The 14,868-nt window shown below is 47.7% G+C and overlaps 1 protein-coding gene across 2 annotated transcripts in view; it reads left to right on the top strand.

The window, feature by feature from the left end:
- The window catches only part of TGS1 (trimethylguanosine synthase 1), a 116,176-nt gene that overhangs the window by 30,894 nt on the left and 70,414 nt on the right, over positions 1 to 14,868 (top strand). For both annotated transcript variants that reach the window (XM_075353263.1, XM_075353264.1), the window contains exons 6-8: positions 1,704 to 1,824; positions 4,521 to 4,607; positions 13,860 to 14,025. In XM_075353263.1, coding sequence (XP_075209378.1) covers positions 1,704 to 1,824; positions 4,521 to 4,607; positions 13,860 to 14,025 — 374 coding nt within the window. The remainder of the gene's footprint in view (positions 1 to 1,703; positions 1,825 to 4,520; positions 4,608 to 13,859; positions 14,026 to 14,868) is intronic.

The following is a 14,868-nucleotide window of genomic DNA, read 5'->3' as shown; positions in this document are numbered from 1 at the left end:
TCAGTTCAAAAAAACGGATCCGTTGTTGGATTCCGTCATATTCCGGATGACGGATCCGGCGCCCATAGGCTTCCATTATACAACATGCCGGACGAAGACAAAAAACATTCCATGCTGCGTCCTTTCCAGCAGCCGGACGAAGACATTTTGCTGGATCCGATGTATGCCGCATGCAACGCAAGGCCATCCGGCACAATCCAGAGCTAATAAAAGTCTTTAGGGAATAAAACAGATCCGACGCCGGATCCGTTTTATCTGCAATTCGCCGGATTGTGCCTGACGGCGAAAACCGGATGTGTGAAAGAGGCCTATCAGGCCGCACCTATTAACTCCTTAACTTTCACTGTTAAATTCTGACAATGCAATTTAATCTGTGGCTCTGAAACGCGATCACAGGGCGGCAATGTGTTACCATGTCAGCGCAGGGTCAGATAATGACCCCTGATGCTGTCATGAGTCAATTCCTGTGAGAGCCAACAGAGCACTGGCACTCACAGGAACACAGCATTTCTCCTGATTAGAGTGAAGCTGAAGCATCCCTCTCATCAGGAGAAGCGATTGCAGTGTAAAGTGATAAAGTCCCCTAGGGGGACTAGTAAAATCAATAAAAAATGTAAAAAAAAAAGTTTTAAAAATTATGAATTAAAAAAACTTAAAAGTTCAAGTCACCCGTTTTTTGCCCCCTTTTTACCCCACTGAAAGAGAAAAAAAACATTGATATAGCCGTGTTCAGAAATTCCTGATCTATCACAATATTAAATCAATTAATCTCATTAGTACACGGCATAGTGAAAAAGGAATTCCAAACGCCAAAATTACGGCGTTTTTTGGGAGCTGCAACATTGACTTAAAATGTAATTACAGGTGATCAAAACAGCACATCTACACAAAAATGGTATAATACAAAATGTGAGCTCAAGTCGCAAAAAATAAATAGTCACTGAGCCACAGATCTTGAAAAAATGAGAACGCTACGGGTCTCTGAAAATGGCGACAAAAGCTCAACTTTTTTTTTTTGACAAATTTCTGTTTTGTTTTTTTTCACCACTTAGGCCGGTTTCACACATCCGGCTTTTCGCCGGTTTGCCGGATCCGGCGCTCTCCCGTACAGACAATACAGTACAGTGACAGCGCTGTAACTTCCGGGTCACATGCGCCGGTCACATGACAGCATGTGACCGGCGCTTGTTGCGCTGTCACTGTACTGTAGTCACTGTATGGGAGAGCGCCGGATCCGGCAAACCGACGAAAAGCCGGATGTGTGAAACCGGCCTTAGAGAAAATAAAAAGTATACATGCCTGTCATCTACGAGCTCGTACTGACCTGGGGGATCATATTGACAGGTCAATTCTACCATATATTGAACATGGTGAATAAAAAAAGAAAATGCGGAATTTCACTTTTTTTCACAATTCCTCCACATTTGGAGTTTTTTTCCGTACACTATATGGTAAAATAAATGATGTAATTAATTCAAAAGTACAACTCGTCCCGCAAAAAATAAGCTATATGGCTGTACTGACGGAAAAAGACAAAAGTTATGGGTCTTGGAAAAAGGGGAGGGAAAAAAATGGAAAATCGTCCCGGGGTGAAGGGGTTAAAGCCACATCCAAGAATCTCCTTTTGTCTACATGTACTATACATATTTTTTTTCTAGTTTTTTTTTAGCACATGTCATTTTGTCATTTTGTCCTTTTTGCAGTTTCACAGATTGTACAGAATACATCGGCAGGTGGACAAACGCCAATAAATGGACTCGGTGACAACGATGATGACGATGATGATGAACCTCCAGAGTGTAAACAGGCTAAAATCAAGAGAAGGTAAAGTGCTGTTTTAATCCTTTAATTTTTGCAGTAATCGTCCATTAGTGACTATACTCAGGAGCTGGCTTGTAGAGGCCGGACCAACTTTCAGTACTTTCCCTGAATGTTCAGTAACATACAAGAAGCAGAGAGCGGCTCACCCACTGCGATGATTGGGAAACTCTGATCCTTACATGCACTTACATAGTTTTCCAAACTTGTGGCTTTAATTATGCCTGACCTTTCATCCTGCACACTGGACGGAAGCTTTTTTTCTTAAAGCGGCATACACATGCTTTGTTTTGTAAAAAAAAAAAAATGGCACAGAAGCATAAAAAAATAAAACTTTGTTGTATATAGGGAATTTTATATTCTACACTAAATTTTTAAGGGCTGAAAAACATACTTCTCTTCTGGAGCCGGGCCATTCCAGTGATGTCGGCACTGTGTCTGCAGGGGTGCTGCAACTTATCAGCAACCGCTGTTATATCACATGACCACCAGGGGACACAGCGCCGATATCGCTGTAACAATGGCGGACCATTAGGTGAGTATCTGCTTTTTTTATTTTATCTGGAACACTTAAAGGGGTATTCCCATCTTCAAGATCCTATCCCAATATGTAGTAGGTGTAATAATAATATTACCAAATACCTCCAATTAGAAATGTAGTATAGTTCTCTTGATTCACTATGTCATTTATCTCATGTGCAGGGCATTACAGGACCTTAGGTATCCATTGTTATTACCACCAGCAACTAACTAACTGTCACTATATGCGTCGTTGTTGTACATGAGGTAATCAACATAGTGAACCAGAAGAACTATACATTTGTAATTTGGAGGTATTTGCTAATATTATTATTATTATACCTACTATATATTGGGATAGGATCTTGGAGATGGGAATAGCCATTTTAAGCATTGAAGAAGGGGTTGTCCAATTGTGAGTAACCCTTTTAGGGTACATATTAGCAAATATTCCCTCATGTGAGTGGATCGGCCCAATTATGCTAATGACACTCAGCTCAATCTCTGCTGGGAGCGTGAGCCAAGTGTCATTTACTGTGATCTGATTCCCTCGCGTGCGAAAATCGGATCCCAGATGTGGAGAAGATGGAGAGATTAATTTCTCCGTTGTCTGTGTCGGCATATATCAGATGTCATCTGAGTGCAGTCCGATGTTTCACACGCACCCACAGACGTGAATGAGTGCGCGCCGTCCAATATACGCTTCCCATCACAGCATGCAGCTAGTTTTTTCTCTTGCTGCATCGGCATGGCAAACAAATCACTAGTCGGCACTGCTCCATAGTATAACACTGGAGCGGGTGCTATGCAATAAAACATCAGATAGCACTTGTCAGAGTTATACGCTAGTGTGAGTGAGCCCTTAATGTGTAACTGGTTTTGGTCCTTTTAGCCAAAAAGAGTCAGTAAAATCTGCGTGTGAATGCATCCTTTATTAATGAGCCATATTTCCAGTACGGTGCGCACCTCTGTCTTCTCCCACAGCTGATAAGATCTTCCTCACTGCCTGACATTTATGAACTGGTAAAATGAGCTATTGTGCTTATTTATTTTCTCATGAAGCATTGCCTGGAAAACAAGTGTCTGTACTTGGCTCGTCCCCTCAGTGAGAGCCAGTGTCCGCTCTGAGCTTCTGGGTCAAACGTTTCCCTTCATAGAGTAAGTGCAATCTAAGTTTGAGCCCCGATATGTCTACCTAGTGCACTCATAGGGCACCGCAACAAGGCCAAAAGAGTGCCCGATTAGTAAATGTCAGCAAGCTAGAACCGTAGGAACTAAGCAGACTGTTACGTCACCGCCGGAGTCTGCTCCAGCGACTTCTGCTCCGATCGGCAGGCGACGCCGTGTTCCTGCCGTGGATGGTGCTGGTGATGGGAGAGGAGTCGATGCCAGCAGCACCGGTGGGCGCAGGCTCCGATCATCCACTGGGCTGGGTTATCTTGGGATCTGCAGTACCGCTGGCTGACTGTGGGTGGCATGTGTCTTTCAGCTGAAGTTGCCAGCGTTCAGCTACAGCCAATGGGAAGACACCACACCCTTCTTATTCCCCCTCCTGTCACATGACCACTGCCAGAGATAGTTCTGATTTCCTGGCTCCTGTTACGTCTTATTCTGTTTGGTTATTCCTGTGTGCTGACTTCTGTGTGTTTTCTGACTACCCTCCTGCCTACTGTTTTTGTACCTCGCTGCCCGATCCGGATTTGACCTGTGCTACGTTTGCTGACTACGTCATTGCCTGCCGATTCTGTCCCTGTTCCGCAATTCCTGGTTTGACCCTGCCTGACTACTACTCTCATCGGACTGCAGCCTTCCACAGGTAGTGATCACCAGGGCCCGGTGTAATTCCAAATCCCTGTATAGGGGTTGAAGGGTTTCAGGGTTCTGGGGGTCCTGCTTGGTGAGTGGCTTCCCTCTAGCCTCCCCATTACAGCCCATCTGAGTCTGTGGATCCAGGCAGGCGTTGCACAGACACATCCGTACATTGTATGCCGTGTGTGATACGTTTTCTGCAGTGAGTTTATTTGCCCACATTTGCTCCTGTGTGGCGAAACGTTACTGTACCTCAGAAGCTTCAGTCGGAGGTGTAAGTCAGGCATTACTCCTGATGTAATCATCTGACAGGATCTCAGGCGTGAGCTGAACATTGTATTAAAAAGTGATTTTTTTTTTTTCCTTTTCTTAAGCCATGAACTGGATGCTGAAGAGAGCCCATGTGATGTGGCCTCAGAACTTTCCACTGTCTTGGGGCTAAAACATGGCGTGGGACAAAAGTAAGAAAATACATTTTGGTTTTTCATTTAATTCAGAAAAAACTGTTGGAAGTAATTAGAGGAATAGCAAACATTATCTGGTGGGATTTGTCTCATTTCTCATTGATCCGTACAGTTCAGGGGAAGGAAAACGTCTGCTCCCCGAGTAGTTATATGTCTCCTCTTCATGTAGAGCAAGGTTCAATATCTAAGTGTATCCAAGCTGCATGTGACAAACAGCGAATAAGTGATTTCTGCTTATCCCCTGTATTAGCAGAGTCTTGTATCTGTAAGATGAGTCCATATAATGCAATGAATGGCACACTTTAGCTATGTCCACACGTGTTGCCTAGTTTTTGCCTCCAAAATCAAAACATTTTACTGTCCCAGCTAAGTAATGAGGTTTCTGAAAGCCGAAAGGGGAGTCGCCCGCACCGGACAACGGAAACACCCATAAGGCCCACCGCGCGACCGTTAGGTAAGTATTATAAAGTGTTTTTCTTTAACGTTCCTTTGGGAGACCCAGACCATGGGTGTTTAGCTTCTGCCTCCGGAGGACACAAAAAAGTACTACACTTAAAAGTGTAGCTCCTCCCTCTGAGCTTATACACCCCCTGGTAGCCAGTCCTAGCCAGTTTATCGCTTTGTGTTCAGGAGGTCATACATCCACACATGCATTCTCATCCGATTGTTTGACTTTTGGAAAGAGTTTGAAGAAAAGCGGGTCCATGTCTGGACTCCCGGCATGTCCCTTCTCACCCCACTGTGTCGGCGGTGTTGTTAAGGTTGATTTACAAGGCTGAAGCCTTACATGCCGCGCTCCTTCACCATCCCTTCTGGGCTCTGGCTTGAAGTGGGAGCCAGCACGGTCTCCATGCCTGGCAGGAGTCCGGTCTCCATCCACAGCCCCTTGAGGATTCTGTTGGACCGGAGCACTCATCCCCAGGGACATGGCCCTGCGTCTCAGCAGCTAAGTACCTGAGACGTTTATGTTGGGGGTCCCGGTCCTTTATTGTAAGGGGAGAGTGTGCTGTATGTGATTGTTTTTAACTTTTCCAGCGGATTCTCCAGCTTTTGCCTGAGAACCGCGCCGATGGTGCCTGCTTGTCGGCCTCGCCGCTTAAATTTAGGCCCCGGCTTCGCCGGAGTCCTAGTTTCGTTTTCCTGCCCTTGCATGTCACTCATGCAGAGGGACAGGTTCGGCTCCTCCCGGCGGCCGTTCTACACAGGGGAGGGACACTCCCCACTGCTGGGGCGTCCCTCCTTCCCGGCAGGTCTCTATAGCCCTCCAGTTCCCGCTCTTTTATAGGAACGCCCCTAGTCCCGCCCCCTCTCTTTGCTCCGGCGGCCATTTCTCAGGCAGAGTTCACTCTGCTTTGGGACATCCTGCATTCTGCATCTCTGCTGAGATGCTGCGCTCTGGGGGATCTGGAGGGCACACAACACCGCGCTCAGCGGTCTGGTAAGCCACAGCCGGTCTCCGGTTGTGGACCTCTGTATATTTTCCCTGGGGTTCATTCTCTGCAAAACCCCCACTCCAGCAGCATGTCTCACACAAGGAGCAAGGCTCCAAAGCTTTATTCTGCATGCACTGCATGTAAGCTCCTGCTGCCTGAGCCGAGCATTTATCCACACTGTGATGGTTGCTCTAACTTGGCGGTGCCACAGCCTGGAGTCTCACCCCCAGTGGTCTCTCAGGCTGCTGCTGCTGCACCTGTGATTGAACCCCCGGCCTTGGTAGAGTCCTTTTCTAGGTCCATATCCCAGTCATTTGCTGAGTCCATGGGACTTTTGTCCAGGACTTTGATGAATATGCATCAGCCCCCCTCACAGGGTGCCTCTAATACTCTTGACAGAGGACTCCTATCCTCTGACCTCCGTCCATCAGAGCTCACGGAGGATTCATCATCTGATCCCAGACCCCGTCCTTCTAAGAGAAGGCGCAGGGTTCCCTCCCCCTCTCCCTCCCCATCCCACGGCTCTGTCTCAAGAGCTGACTCTCAAGATGAGGAGGATGCCCTCACTGGGGGCTCGGAGGCTATGTATCCCATCGATTTCTCTGAGGGTGACTCAGATTTTAGTGATTTGATTGCTTCTATTAATTCGGTGCTGGATCTCAATCCGCCAGTGTCAGAGGAGCAACTCTCTTTGGCAGAAAAACATCAGTTTACCTCGCCTAACAGAGTGAAGAGTGTGTTCTTTAACCACTCCAGTTTTCAGACCGCTGTGACCAAACCCAGGGCCTGCCCTGACGAACGCTTTCCAAAGCGTGGTTCTGATGACCGGTTTCCATTTCCACCTGAGGTGGTCAAGGAGTGGTCTCACTCCCCAAAGGTAGACCTTCCGGTGTCTAGGCTCTCAGCCCGGACCGTTGTCGGTGGCTGACGGCACCTCACTTAAGGATTCCACTGACCGTCAGATTGACCTTCTGGCCAAATCTGTGTATGAAGCTGCGGGGGCCGCGTTTTCCCCGACTTTTGCAGCAGTGTGGGCTCTCAAAGCCATCTCTGCTTCTCTAGAGGAGATGTATTCCCTCACCACGGAATCTATGCCTGAGATGGTTACTTTAACTGCTCAGGCTTCAGCCTTTTCATCTTATGCCATGTCTGCCATGCTAGAGGCTGCTCACCGCACTGCGGTGGCTTCAGCTAATTCTCTTGTTATCCGCAGGATTTTGTGGCTTCGAGAGTGGAAGGCAGATGCTTCTTCCAAGAAGTTTCTTGCTGGGCTCCCTTTTGCTGGTTCACGGCTGTTTGGTGAACAGCTGGATGAAATCATTAAAGAAGCTACTGGCGGGAAGAGTACTTCCATGCCACAAACCAAGACCAGGAAACCCGCCCAGGGTAGGAATCAATCGAGGTTTCGTTCCTTTCGTTCCTCCAACTGGTCATCCTCTAAGCCTTCCGCCTCATCCGCTAACTCAGCCAAGGATCAGAAATCTAACTGGCACCCAAAAGCGCGTCCGCAGAAGACCGCAGGAGGTTCTGCCACTAAGGCAGCTTCCTCATGACTCTCGGCCCGCTCCAGCCACGTCCTTAGTCGGTGGCAGGCTCTCCCACTTTGGCGACGCTTGGTTAAAGCAAGTCTCCGATCAGTGGGTGAGAGACATCATATCTCACGGCTACAGGATAGAATTCTCTTCCAGCCCTCCAAACAGATTTTTTCTCTCAACTCCCCCCTGCTCCAAGGCCGCCGCCTTCTCGCAGGCCGTGGCGTCTTTGCAGGCAAACGGAGTGATTGTCCCAGTTCCCGCTCAGGAACGGTTCAGAGGTTTTTACTCAAATCTCTTCCTAGTTCCAAAAAAGGACGGTACCTTCCGGCCCATCCTGGATCTCAAGCTTCTCAACAAGCATGTCCGGGTGCGGCATTTTCGCATGGAGTCTCTGCGATCAGTCATTGCCTCTATGACCCAAGGGGAGTTCCTGGCGTCCATCGACATCAGAGATGCCTATCTCCATGTGCCAATCGCAATGTCACATCAGCGTTGGTTACGTTTTGCGATAGGAGAGGATCATTTCCAATTCGTGGCTCTCCCCTTCGGGTTAGCTACGGCCCCTCGGGTATTCACCAAGGTCATGGCGGCAGTGATTGCGGTCCTGCACCTCCAGGGGTTAGCAGTGCTTCCTTATCTGGACGACCTTCTGGTCAAGGGTCCATCCAGCGCTGACTGTCAGCGGAGTGTTTCGCTCACTCTCGCCACCCTAGCCCAATTCGGGTGGATTGTCAATCTTCCCAAATCCACTCTGACTCCAACCCAGAGTCTCACGTACCTAGGGATGCAGTTCGAGACTTTACCGGCACTTGTGAAGTTGCCCTTAATCAAACAGCAGTATCTCCGGCTAGCGGTGCGCTCTCTCCTGAGGCCCTGCCGTTATTCCCTTAGGCGCCTGATGTAGGTCCTGGGTCAAATGGTGGCTTCCATGGAGGCGGTTCCCTTTGCCCAGTTCCATCTGCGTCCTCTGCAGCTAGACATTCTCTCCGCTGTTGGGACAAGCGGCCTTCCTCCTTACAGAGGTTACTGGCTCTGTCGCCACGGACCAGGAGCTCTCTTCAGTGGTGGCTTCGACCCCCTCTCCCTGTCCCAAGGGCGCTCCTTCCTGGCTCCGTCCTGGGTGATTCTCACCACGGATGCCAGCCTATCCAGCTGTGGAGCGGTACATCTCCACCACAGAGCTCAGGGCACTTGGACTCCGTCCGAGTCAGCCCTTTCAATCAATGTGCTGGAAACCAGAGCTGTGCTTCTAGCTCTCCTAGCCTTTCACCACCTGTTGGCGGGCAGGCACATTCGAGTCCAGTCAGACAACACGACAGCGGTTGCCTACATCAATCACCAAGGCGGGACACGCAGCCGCCTGGCAATGTTGGAGGTCCAACGCATTCTTCAATGGGCGGAGGACTCCAAGTCCACCATATCCTAAGTCCACATCCCTGGCGTAGAAAACTGGGAGGCAGATTATCTCAGCCGTCAATCCGTGGACGGTGGCGAGTGGTCCCTGCACCCGGCAGTGTTTCAGTCAATCTGCCGCAAGTGGGGCACTCCGGACGTGGACCTAATGGCATCCCGTCACAACAACAAGGTTCCGGTTTACGTGGCTCGCTCCCACGATCCTCAGGCCTTCGCCGGGGACGCTCTGGTTTAAGACTGGTCCCAGTTTCGTCTGTCCTACGTGTTTCCCCCTCTAGCTCTCTTGCCCAGAGTCCTGCGCAAGATCAGAATAGAGGGCCGTCGAGTCATCTTCATTGCACCGGACTGGCCCAGGCGAGCTTGGTATCCGGACCTGCTCTAACTGTCCGTGGCGATGCCGTGACATCTTCCGGACCGTCCAGACCTGCTCTCGCAAGGTCCGTTTTTCCGCCCGAATTCTGCGGCACTCAAATTGACGCCGTGGCTCTTGAGTCCTGGATTTTGACGGCTTCTGGTATTCCTCCTGAAGTCATCTCCACTATGACTCGAGCCCGTAAGTCTTCCTCCGTCAAGATCTATCACAGGACTTGGAAGATTTTCCTGTCCTGGTGTCGCTCTTCCGGCCATTCTCCTTGGCCATTCTCGTTGCCGACCCTTCTGTCTTTTTTACAGTCCGGTCTGCAGCTAGGACTGTCCCTCAACTCTCTCAAGGGACAAGTCTCAGCTCTATCAGTGCTGTTCCAGCGGCGTCTCGCCCGGCTGGCTCAGGTCCGCACCTTCAGCAAGGTGCGTCTCACATCATTCCGCCTTATCGGCGGCCCTTCGATCCCTGGGACCTTAACTTGGTCCTCACGGTATTGCAGAAACCCCCCTTTGAGCCTCTTAGGGAGGTTTCTTTGTATCGTCTTTCTCAAAAGGTGGCCTTTCTAGTTGCCATAACCTCTCAGGAGAGTCTCTGATTTGGCTGCGCTCTCCTCGGAGTCACCTTTTTTGGTTTTTCACCAAGACAAGGTAGTTCTCCGTCCGACCCCGGACTTTCTTCCTAAGGTGGTCCCTCCCTTCCACCTTAACCAGGATATTTCCTTGCCTTCCTTCTGTCCGGCCCCTGTTCATCGCTTTGAGAAAGCGCTGCATACTCTAGATCTGGTGCGTGCTCTCCGGATTTATGTGGCTCGCACCGCTGCGCTTAGGCGGTGCACCTCTCTTTTTGTGCTAACCACAGGTCGGCGCAAGGGCCTCTCTGCTTCTAAGCCGACCTTTGCCCGTTGGATTAGATCGACCATTTCGGACGCCTACCAGAGTACTCAGGTGCCTCCCCCGCCGGGGATCAAAGCACACTCGACCAGAGCTGTCGGTGCCTCTTGGGCTTTTAGGCACCAGGCTACGGCTCAACAAGTCTGTCAGGCTGCCACTTGGACTAGCCTGCATACCTTTTCGAAGCACTACCAAGTGCATGCTCATGCTTCGGCAGATGCGAGCTTGGGCAGACGCATCCTTCAGGCGGCTGTCGCCCACTTGTGAAGTTAGGCTCCGCCTACTTCTTAGTTTTTTCTGTTTATTCCCACCCAGGGACAGCTTTGGAACGTCCCATGGTCTGGGTCTCCCAAAGAAGCGATAAAGAAAAAGAGAATTTTGTTACTTGCCGTCAATTCTTTTTCTTATAGTTCCGTATTGGGAGACCCAGCTCCCTCCCTGTTGCCTGTTGGCAATTTTCTTGTTCCGTGTGTTATCACCGGCTGTTGTCGTGGACAGAGTCTCCGGTTGTTCCGGTTCTTACTCGGTTCTACTTGTGGGTGGCTATTCTCCTTCAGCTTTTGCACTAAACTGGCTAGGATTGGCTACCAGGGGGTGTATAAGCTCAGAGGGAGGAGCTACACTTTTAAGTGTAGTACTTTGTGTGTCCTCCGGAGGCAGAAGCTAAACATCCATGGTCTGGGTCTCCCAATACGGAACTATAAGAAAAAGAATTTACGGTAAGTAACAAAATTTTCTTTTTTATGTTCTACCCCCAGCCTGGGCTCTTATATACAGCATGTTAGAATGCTGTATATAAGAGCCCAGGTGGTGGTGGCCGTGTAATGACTGAATGCCGGTCGTTATGACTATTAAGATACGATGGCACTATGGAAAACCCAGGGACACAAAGATGGTGAATAACAGTTTTTTCTTTATAAAAATAACAGTTCTCTTACAACGTATCGGCCACAACAGCCTGGAATAAACAATAACCGTTTATGCAACTTGGAGGACTTCAAGTGTCGGTCTGTAGGGATGAACTGGACTATATTTCCCCCACTATACCGCTCCCTCCATTATCTATTAATGGGGCTTACCCGGGTGCACTACTACAGATAATGGCACGTGATCCCTCCAAGGATATAATCTTACAACCACCTCCCCTTATGTTTACAATTCAATCATGGTACCCGGCCACCTTCCCATATACAGTCAGCAACAAGCAAATATATGTACATGGACCTCTATTCAATATTCTGTACCTCACTGCCCCCAGACAGTGTGATGAAGCAAAGGCAGAATAGTCTGTTATCATCAGCACCACACAGCTTAACCGCTAATAACTTCAGAGCAAATGCCTCACAATAAACAAGAAACACAGCTCCTTCTCAGTGAATAATCGGTCAAAGAATAATCTTCCTTCTTCTTTTACCTATCTGTCCCTGACTGACTATTATACACCGATCGGTCTCCGGTCAATTGTTACTCACTGAAGTCTTCACCCAAGATGGCGTCCGTCCCCTCAGACTGCTTCTAATTCACTCTTAGATGATTTTATCCAAACAGTTTCTGAAGAAAAATTCACTCAGATGAAATCCCCTCGTCAGGGGCAGTAGGAGCTCCAAAGAAAAAAGAGTAAGCAGTCCTATAAATCCAAACACGGGAAAACGACAGCCGTCTTTCTCTTGCGCAGTCCCTCAGATCCTGACAGAACTTTTCAACCGTCTCTCTGTCTACGTTACCAGGGAAACCTAATGTAACCCCTTACTGTCTAGCAGTGTGCCTGCCCTCTAGTGACACCTAGTGGCCATTTAAATTCTAGCATAAATTTATACAATACATTAACAAACATGCAAGTTTATTTTATGTACATTTTCACCCTGTTACAGCCGCAGCTTATAGGCCAAAAAAGTGGTGACAGGTTCCCTTTAAACTGCAGGACGTCCAGTCTTACACTGTTTTTGCAGCATTTTTTACCCATTCTAATGAATTCCTTCCAAGACACATTTTTGATGCCGAAATATCTGTAGCAAATACTTACCATGTGCACCTACCCTTTTACTACTGACATGAGATAAGGCTAATGGTTGCGACTGATGGGCATCATGCTGTACCCCTGCCACATAGAGGACACTGACTGCTCCTCTCTTCTGCAGACTGGCCCTTATTTTTATAGAGATTAATGCATAGTTTCCTATTCCTGTCTGAGATTTATGGATCTTATTTCCATGCCATATTATATTGTGGGGCTATGTAGCCGTGTTATCACACTGCAGTGATGATGGGGACTCAGACTTGTGCCCACCCCATCAGTTGCAGGTGCCAGCTGTATTATTCCATCCCGCTCTAATGGTTATGATAAGACTGACCTTCAATTCTGGCTATTTCAACCTTTGGAATCAGGCTTCAATTATCATGCTAGGTACGGGGAAGTACCAAAGGGAAGGGTAACCCTGTGTCTAGGGAAGGGGAAGATGGTGACCCCTGACCAAACCTACAGCTGGTCCCTAGGGTCCCACACCACCCTAGATAGGTTCCGCATCTATGCACTGATCCGGATTCCTGACCCTAGCTATCCTTAGTGCTGGGCTCTAAACAAGAAACGGATGGGATGAGCTCTTCATCAACCCAACTAAACAACTATAGAAGACACAATGAGGACACACAGGGAGAAAATGTATGAACTATTTATCCACAGATGACACCAATAGAAGTTCAGGAAGGTTTTTAGTAACAATACCACAGAGGAGTACAAGCCACATGCTTACAGCCAAGGCTTGAAGGAATTGAAAAATATCACCAACACTCGTCGAAGGAAGGAAGGGGTATTTAAGCACCAAGAGAATGCTGATGATCAGCATATGGGTGGAAGATGAGCGCCTGCTGGGTCCAAAAACGGGAGAGATGAATCCAGCAGGAAAGCTACCTATACCAATGAATACTGACAGCAGGAACAATGGAAAGTCAGGGAGCATTCTGCACAGTCAAACGATGTGACCTTCTATGGCCAGAAACCACATGACTGTCTGTCACCCATGACATCAATACTTACTATTGCATCAAAGTGGAGTGGTGCCAATAGGTGACTGTACCACCAGGGCTTAAGGGGATTGTCCACTACTCAGATATGTGTATGTATGAAGGATACGTGTTATTAATGTACTGGGGGAAACCTAGGGATTAAGAAAGGGATGTACAACTAGTGAGCAACCTAACGATTGCCCCCAGTCCTACAGATTCCTGTTAGATCCTAATGGACTTTCTGATTTACAGTGTTAGACACATTATCCTGGAATAGACAATGATGGCAATCAGGATGTCGAGTCCAAGTCTCTTACTGGATTAAAAAAAAAAAAAAAAAAGAGTTAAAGAATAATAATTGTTTAGAAAAATTAGATATTGAAAAAAAAAAAATCATCCTTTTTGTCTGGTGAATAAAATAGTTTTTCTTTACAAAAAAAAGGGGGTAAAATAAGGGTTAAGCCCACCACAACCCCGCACCGCTCCATCTCCATAATAGGTTTTGTTTTTTTGTTTTTTTCAGAAGTAGAGTAGAAAAATATAAGAAAATATTCATTTAGAATTGTAATAATTGTGATGACCGCAGAATATAAAGTGTGGTATTTCTGCAGATATGGGGGTATTTCCCATTTCAAGCACCGGACCCTGCGCTACCTGGAGAAAGGCGTCCGGCACCGCTCACAGTTCCTGGACATGCATAGGCCAGTGAAGAATAAACACATATTTTTTTCCGAAGAACCAGAAGTGAAACCGCTAAAAAGTAAAACTGTGAAGAAGGTGAATATGAACCTGCACTTATATAATGCGCATATACCATATATTCATGTATCCTCCAAACCCTGCATATACAATCCTGCTGTGCGCAGCCTGTGAATACTGAAGGATTGGGGATTTTGTCACATTTCTGCAATGAGCTTCCCATAGATCCGGTTCCTGGCAACTGTTTATAATGGAGATGCTAGTATTTACTGTGCAGGAAAACACTTAATTCCCCTATATCCAATGTGTGATGTCTATGCTGAACAGCCCAGACTTACTGACACTGCCAGACCCTCCGCCAGTGAGATGTCTGAGGGGACCTCGGTGCTCCGGAGATGGCCATGTCCCCTTTATGGTTCACCAGGTATAGGGCTATACGCTCAGTAGCAACTGTGCGTGGTACTGCTACTGGTACTGTCTACTACAGCTGCCTCCTTTTTAAGTTCCCATTTCCAAGATCTTCTTCTGATATGTAGTAGGTATAATAATATTAGGAAATACCTCCAATTAGAAATGTAGTATAGTTCTTCTGATAATCTAGGTCTCTTACCTCATATGCAGGGCATTGCAGGATCTTAGGTATCCATGGTTGCGACCATGCATATAATTGCAGTTAGTTAGTTTTTCTTCATCGTTCCTTATGGGAGACCCAGACCATGGGTGTATAGCTTCTGCCTCCGGAGGACACACAAAGTACTACACTAAAAGTGTAGCTCCTCCCTCCGAGCATATACACCCCCTGGATGACAAATCTAACCAGTTCAATGCTTTGTGTTCAGGAGGTCACACACACACATGCATCCTCTGATTTTTGATTTTTAATTTCAAAGATTTGGAAGAAAAGCGGGTCCAGTCTGGACT

The sequence above is a fragment of the Anomaloglossus baeobatrachus genome, chromosome 6, assembly GCF_048569485.1.
Source record: "Anomaloglossus baeobatrachus isolate aAnoBae1 chromosome 6, aAnoBae1.hap1, whole genome shotgun sequence".
NCBI classification, from domain to species: domain Eukaryota; kingdom Metazoa; phylum Chordata; class Amphibia; order Anura; family Aromobatidae; genus Anomaloglossus; species Anomaloglossus baeobatrachus.
This window is presented reverse-complemented; position numbering and strand designations above follow the sequence as displayed.